At 44.6% G+C, this 6,973-nt stretch overlaps 1 protein-coding gene across 1 annotated transcript in view; it reads left to right on the top strand.

Annotated features, from left to right (window-relative positions):
• Nucleotides 1–524: 524 nt before the first annotated feature.
• The window catches only part of LOC120035713 (E3 ubiquitin/ISG15 ligase TRIM25-like), a gene marked incomplete at its 3' end in the record, with an annotated part of 8,841 nt that continues 2,392 nt past the window's right edge, over nt 525–6,973 (top strand). Inside the window, exons 1-3 of the mRNA XM_038982277.1 lie at nt 525–1,212; nt 1,644–1,739; nt 6,971–6,973. The exon at nt 6,971–6,973 is cut by the window's right edge and continues 231 nt beyond it. Of these exons, the coding sequence (XP_038838205.1) occupies nt 616–1,212; nt 1,644–1,739; nt 6,971–6,973 (696 nt within the window). The remainder of the gene's footprint in view (nt 1,213–1,643; nt 1,740–6,970) is intronic.

Below are 6,973 nucleotides of genomic sequence, written 5' to 3'. Positions count from 1 at the left end.
TGCTGGCACAGTGGAAGAATGAGGCATCACAGTACCTGTTACACCACTGTACTAACAGAACCAATTACACACCAATAAACACACTGTAATGTAAAGTGTTACATCATTATCAATGATCAGTCTATACATCCAGTATTCATTTCACCTACAGTACATTGTATCCATTTCAAGTCCCCTCCCCCCATTGTAGCTAATTATCTAGAACACAGTTTTACAGTTTTACAACCACGTATGAGTTATTATGGACGCTTATAGTTAGTATCACAGCATATCAGTTTAAGACATTACAACATTCATTAAAAGCATTATAGATATGTACTTCATAGAAACTGTTACCCTTTATATATTCTAACCACTCTATTTCATTTATTCCATATTAAGGGTCCTAACCTGGGAACTAAAATATTTGTCTCCTTCTCAACTTTGCCTGCAGTTTTCTCTCTCTCCCTCCCTTCCTCTAACCCCTCCCTCTCTCGCTCACTCCTTCCCTCCCTCTAACCCCAGCCCTCTGGCAGAATCAGGAAGTCCCTCCCCTTCACGAACTCTCTTCTGTGGAAACGAAACTGATCTGATTCTCTCTGTCGTCTGTCTGTGTGAGAGTGAACAACCGTCAAAATGGCTCAGCAGGGAGTTCTGCTGGACCAGGACCAGTTCTGTTGTTCTGTCTGTCTGGATCTACTGAAGGAGCCGGTCACTACTGTCTGTGGACACAGTTACTGTAGGAGCTGTATTGAGGGCTGCTGGGATCAGGATGTTCTGAAAGGGGTCTACAGCTGTCCTCAGTGCAGAGAGACCTTCACTCCAAGGCCTAATCTGAGGAAAAATAACATGTTGGCTGAGGTGGTGGAGAAACTGAGGAAGACAGGACTCCAGGCTGCTCCCCCTCCTGCTCTGTGTTATGCTGGACCTGGAGATGTGGCGTGTGATTTCTGCACTGGGACCAGAAAGCAGAAAGCCCTCATGTCCTGTCTGGTGTGTATGGCCTCTTACTGTGAGACTCACCTCCAACCTCACTATGAATCTCCTGCTTTGAAGAAGCACAAGCTGGTCAAAGCCACCGCACAACTACAGGAGAAGATCTGCTCTCATCATGACAAACTGCTGGAGGTTTACTGTCGTACCGATCAGCAGTGTATCTGTTATCTGTGTACAATGGATGAACATAAAGGCCATGATACAGTGTCAGCTGCAGCAGAGAGGACTGAGAAACAGGTAAGACCAGAACAACTTGTTGGTGATTGTCTGATAAACAAAGAATTAAAGATACAGTAGGAACTAAATCTGTTTGAATATGAGATCATTCAAATGAAATCGATCCACAGCAGATCAAATGTGAACACAAACCTTGAGTATATGGATATGTTAACCCAGATTCTCCAAATGTATCACCATTTTCTAAAGTCAAACACTATTATCATTCTGAATGGCCTTTAATGAGTCCAAAGTTCAGTCTCAACCCCTTGATACATGTAGGCCTACCATAAAAACTATAATCATTCACATAGCAACATAATATCATATTGTAAAGGGACTTCCTCAAGATTGTAGACCTTCCTCTCTATGGGTCCTATGTCACATTACTATACTATTGATCTACTGGACTAATAAAGCTTGATAGCTCATTGAAGAGTGATTCTCCACAGAGGCAGCTGGGGATGAGTCAGCAGAAGGTCCAGCAGAGATTCCAGGAGAGAGAGAAGGAGCTGAAGGAGCTCCAACAGGCTGTGGAGTCTTTCAAGGTGAGTATTGTTGACCAGAGGAGACACACCATTTCACTTCTCTCCTCCAATCAGAGAGAGGGAGAGAGGTCCTTATCCAATCCCACTGACCCCACTGTTGTGAACAGGCTGTCTGGACCCCGTTCAGAGAATAGACTGTTTAATGTAACTGACGGGATATGAACCCAGGTCTACCGTGGGAGAAACCAACATGTTGACCGTTACACCAAGAGGACATTCCCTATTGGACCGACACTGATTTAGAAGTAGCAGGCGGGGCTACCTCATCACATAACCATGAGTAACCATGACTGACTCGTGTCCCCTATACATTAACATGGAGCTCTCTCTCAATTCAATTCAATTCAAAGGTATTTATTGGCATGGGAAACATATCTTTACTATGCCAAAGCAAGTGAAATAGATAATAAACAATCATGAATGAACAGAAAACATTACACATTTATTTTCAAAAGAATAGAGACATATCAAATGTTAGAATTCAAGTGCAAACAGAGTGAGTCGTGCGCCAGACTGAGTTCTGGAGGTGAAATGGAAATGAATGAGGGAGAGTTAAGTGAGGTAGAAGGTGTGGTGAAGAGTTCAGAACCAGAGAAGTATTTGGTCATACGAGATTTGACTTCAGAAGAGTTACACGGTGTGTTGAGTGGTGGTGTCCCGTCCTCCCAGGTCGTTGGCATGGTGCAGGAGCAGATAGGGTCAAAGTAGTGGAATGGGGTAGTGGGTTTTTAATGAGTGTAGGGTTAGTTGTCATGGTGCAGGAGCAGATAGGGTCAAAGTAGTGGAATGGGGTAGTGGGTTGGAAGGGTGTTTTTAAATTAAATGTTATTTTCCCATTTTGTGTCACAAAGTAAAATAGATTTATATTATAGTCCAGTTGGGGGCGGTAATGCAACATATTGGATGCCAACCACCGTTAAACTCCAAAGAAGAAGAAACATTATATTATGTCTATGTACAGTGTTGTAACGATGTCTCTCTCTCTCTCATTCCATCACTTTTGTGGTAGTTGGTTGTGTGGGTCTCTGGTTATGAATGGGGTGCTGACAGACAATCGTTGATGGATATTTATAGAGCTCTGATCAGGACAACAATTGATTACAAGTGTATAGTTTATGGAACAGCAGCAAAGACTTGTCTTCAGAAGCTGGACAGAATCCAGTATATAGCTTTAAGGATATGTATTGGTGCATTTAAATCAACATCTGTATGTGTCTTACTAGTGGAGGCAGGTGAGATGCCTTTGGATATACGGCGTAATAAATTGTCATTAGCTTATTGGGTTGAAAGGCTGTGAGGTTGAGCATCCCACTGCTACTGTTCTAGATGACTGTTGGGAATATACTAGGAGACAAGGCAGTGGTTTTGGTTGGACAGTTGTAGGTATCAATGTCATTATGGAGAAATTAGAGAATGGGTGTAGTAGTGAGATTCTGCTGGGTTCCAGCACATTCAGGTCTGGAAGGGATTGAAATTGTAGACCAGTTAGCTAAAAGAGCTTTAAAACAAGATATAATATATATTAATGTTCCACTGGGTAGAGGTGAGGCCAAATGTAAGATCAGAGACATTTTGATAGATGTGTGGCAGAAGAGATGGGACTCTGAGCACAAGGGACGGCATTTATATGTCCTCTAAAGGTCGGTGGACCAAGGATCAAAGGTCAGAATAGGAAGGAAGAGGTGGTGTTTACTCGATTGTGTTTAGGACATTGTACATTGAACTGATCCTTACATCTGGTTAGCAGCATGTGAATGGTTTGTGTCTGGAGGGTATGGTCAATGAAACGGTGGAGCATGTGTTGTTATATTGTTGTAAGGATGTTGAAGAGAGGGAAAGATTGAAGTGTAGGGTCATTGAGGTTGGACGGGGTTGGGGGGGTTTGGAAGGGATTTGGGGGATGGGGGAGGGTCTATTAGAAGTTGGTTTAGAGTGGTGTAAACCGTGATTGGACACTCCAGCACAGTAGGTTCTGCATACCACCCTGCATTCCACTGCTGGCTTCTGAAGCTAAGCAGGGTTGGTCCTGGTCAGTCCCTGGATGGGAGACCAGATGCTGCTGGAAGTGGTGTTGGAGGGCCAGTAGGAGGCACTCTTTTTTCTGGTCTAATAAAATATCCCAATGCCCCAGGGCAGTGATTGGGGACACTGCCCTGTGTAGGGTGCTGTCTTTTGGATGGGACGTTAAGCAGGTGTCCTGACTCTCTGAGGTCATTAAAGATCCCATGGCACTCATTGTAAGAGTGTAGGGGTGTTAACCCTGGTGTCCTGGCTAAATTCCCAAGCCCCTCATACCATCATGGTCACCTAATCATCCCCAGTTTACAATTGGCTCATTCATCCCCCTCCTCTCCCCTGCAACTATTCCCCAGGTTGTTGCTGTAAATGAGAATCTCAGTCAACTTACCTGGTAAAATAAGGGTTCAATTAATTAAAAATAAATATATATATATAATAAAATAAAAAAGTGGTGCCATGCCCCTTTAACGTTGGTTTGTGGACCGCCATTATATCATAGAAGAAGAAGTTGGTATGTGAGGGTTTTGTGGTTCCTGAGGAGGGCTACTATTCTTTTTTATTTTGGTTTTCAAGTATTTTCAGAATTTATTAAAGCCAAAGCCAAAGCTACCCTAAACAATTCAATATATCAGTCAATATATTTTCTCTGTGATTTGTTGTTTTCCCGTCAACCGTTCCATCGTATCTTAACCGTGTTACCGGGCGGGCACTAGGACCCGGGGGAGGCTGCTGCTGCAGAGGCTGCTGCACCGGTAGTGACGTCAGTCCTACTTGTAGCTCATTGTGGTCAACGTCAGCTGTGGCTCGAGACTGCTAGCTACCGGTTAACGGAGAGGAAAAGACTCTGACAGGACACATTCATGTAGATAGGCTATGATGGCAATTTGTGGTAAGTTACAATAGAGAGAGAGACTTTTCACTACTATAGACTTTGGTCATAATCAAAGCTTTGTTAACCAATACGTTTTTATGTGAGGCTGCCGGTAAGTTACAGTGTAACAGACGTTGTTAGCTAGCTAACGGTAACGTTAACGGTGTCTTTTAAATTCCACATAAATTATGTGGCGATGATATCTAGATAACGTTGTATTTAATGTAGTTTTACTATCTGTGCCAGGCTATAAATGACACAAATGATATCTAGATAACGTTGTATTTAATGTAGTTTTACTATCTGTGCCAGGCTATAAATGACACAAATGATATCTAGTTAACGTTGTATTTAATGTAGTTTTACTATCTGTGCCAGGCTATAAATGACACAAATGATATCTAGTTAACGTTGTATTTAATGTAGTTTTACTATCTGTACCAGGCTATAAATGACAGAGATGATATCTAGTTAACGTTGTATTTAATGTAGTTTTACTATCTGTACCAGGCTATAAATGACACAAATGATATCTAGTTAACGTTGTATTTAATGTAGTTTTACTATCTGTGCCAGGCTATAAATGACACAGATGATATCTAGTTAACGTTGTATTTAATGTAGTTTTACTATCTGTGCCAGGCTATAAATGACACAAATGATATCTAGTTAACGTTGTATTTAATGTAGTTTTACTATCTGTGCCAGGCTATAAATGACACAGATGATATCTAGTTAACGTTGTATTTAAGTTTACATGTGAGTCATTTAGCAGACACTCTTATCCAGAGCCACTAGGGTTAAGAGCCTAAATCGGCCTAAAAAAGGCGATTTACAGATTTTTCACCTAGTCTGCTACTTAACACCAAGCGGTCCAGGAGGGGAGACAAGTTGTTATTTTCCAGTTCCGTCCTAAGAACAGGTTTTAGTGGTCAAATAAAAAGGGAGACATTTTTTGGTGCCATTTAGGGGAAATGTAATTCTAAGGATCATTCCAGTCAGAAGAGGCTCTGTGAAGGTTTGTTTCAATTCATTTGCTATGGCCTCGCTGGTGTTCCAGCTCAGACAACATTCTTTGGCCGTTTGGACTCGTTCTATTGTCCAGCCTACTAGGACTCAGGGGGCAGAGGCTGGGTCTAGCTCTGCTACGGGGCAGGCTACTGGAGGGGGTACCAGGAGGGAGGAGAGTAGAGCAGGACCAAGAGGTGTTCTGTACCTGTCTGTCCAGGAGGGAGGAGAGTAGAGCAGGACCAAGAGGTGTTCTGTACCTGTCTGTCCAGGAGGGAGGAGAGTAGAGCAGGGCCAAGAGGTGTTCTGTACCTGTCTGTCCAGGAGGGAGGAGAGTAGAGCAGGACCAAGAGGTGTTCTGTACCTGTCTGTCCAGGAGGGAGGAGAGTAGAGCAGGACCAAGAGGTGTTCTGTACCTGTCTGTCCAGGAGGGAGGAGAGTAGAGCAGGACCAAGAGGTGTTCTGTACCTGTCTGTCCAGGAGGGAGGAGAGTAGAGCAGGACCAAGAGGTGTTCTGTACCTGTCTGTCCAGGAGGGAGGAGAGTAGAGCAGGACCAAGAGGTGTTCTATACCTGTCTGTCCAGGAGGGAGGAGAGTAGAGCAGGACCAAGAGGTGTTCTGTACCTGTCTGTCCAGGAGGGAGGAGAGTAGAGCAGGACCAAGAGGTGTTCTGTACCTGCCTGTCCAGGAGGGAGGAGAGTAGAGCAGGACCAAGAGGTGTTCTGTACCTGCCTGTCCAGGAGGGAGGAGAGTAGAGCAGGACCAAGAGGTGTTCTGTACCTGTCTGTCCAGGAGGGAGGAGAGTAGAGCAGGACCAAGAGGTGTTCTGTACCTGTCTGTCCAGGAGGGAGGAGAGTAGAGCAGGACCAAGAGGTGTTCTGTACCTGTCTGTCCAGGAGGGAGGAGAGTAGAGCAGGACCAAGAGGTGTTCTGTACCTGTCTGTCCAGGAGGGAGGAGAGTAGAGCAGGACCAAGAGGTGTTCTGTACCTGTCTGTCCAGGAGGGAGGAGAGTAGAGCAGGACCAAGAGGTGTTCTGTACCTGTCTGTCCAGGAGGGAGGAGAGTAGAGCAGGACCAAGAGGTGTTCTGTACCTGTCTGTCCAGGAGGGAGGAGAGTAGAGCAGGACCAAGCGGTGTTCTGTACCTGCCTGTCCAGGAGGGGGGACAAGGCCTGGTGGACCTGGAGAGCAGGGTGGCAGCGTTCGGACTCAATGAGGTGCAGAGAGGCTACTGTACCTACTGTCTCTGTCTCTCTGTCTCTGTCTCTCTCTCTCTCTCTCTGTCGCTGTCTCTCTCTCTCTCTCTCTCTCTGTCTCTCTCTCTCTCTTAACAGCGC

The sequence above is a fragment of the Salvelinus namaycush genome, unplaced genomic scaffold (assembly GCF_016432855.1).
Source record: "Salvelinus namaycush isolate Seneca unplaced genomic scaffold, SaNama_1.0 Scaffold11, whole genome shotgun sequence".
Lineage (NCBI taxonomy): Eukaryota > Metazoa > Chordata > Actinopteri > Salmoniformes > Salmonidae > Salvelinus > Salvelinus namaycush.
The sequence above is the reverse complement of the archived record's forward strand: the minus strand, read 5'-3'. Positions and strand labels throughout refer to the sequence as shown.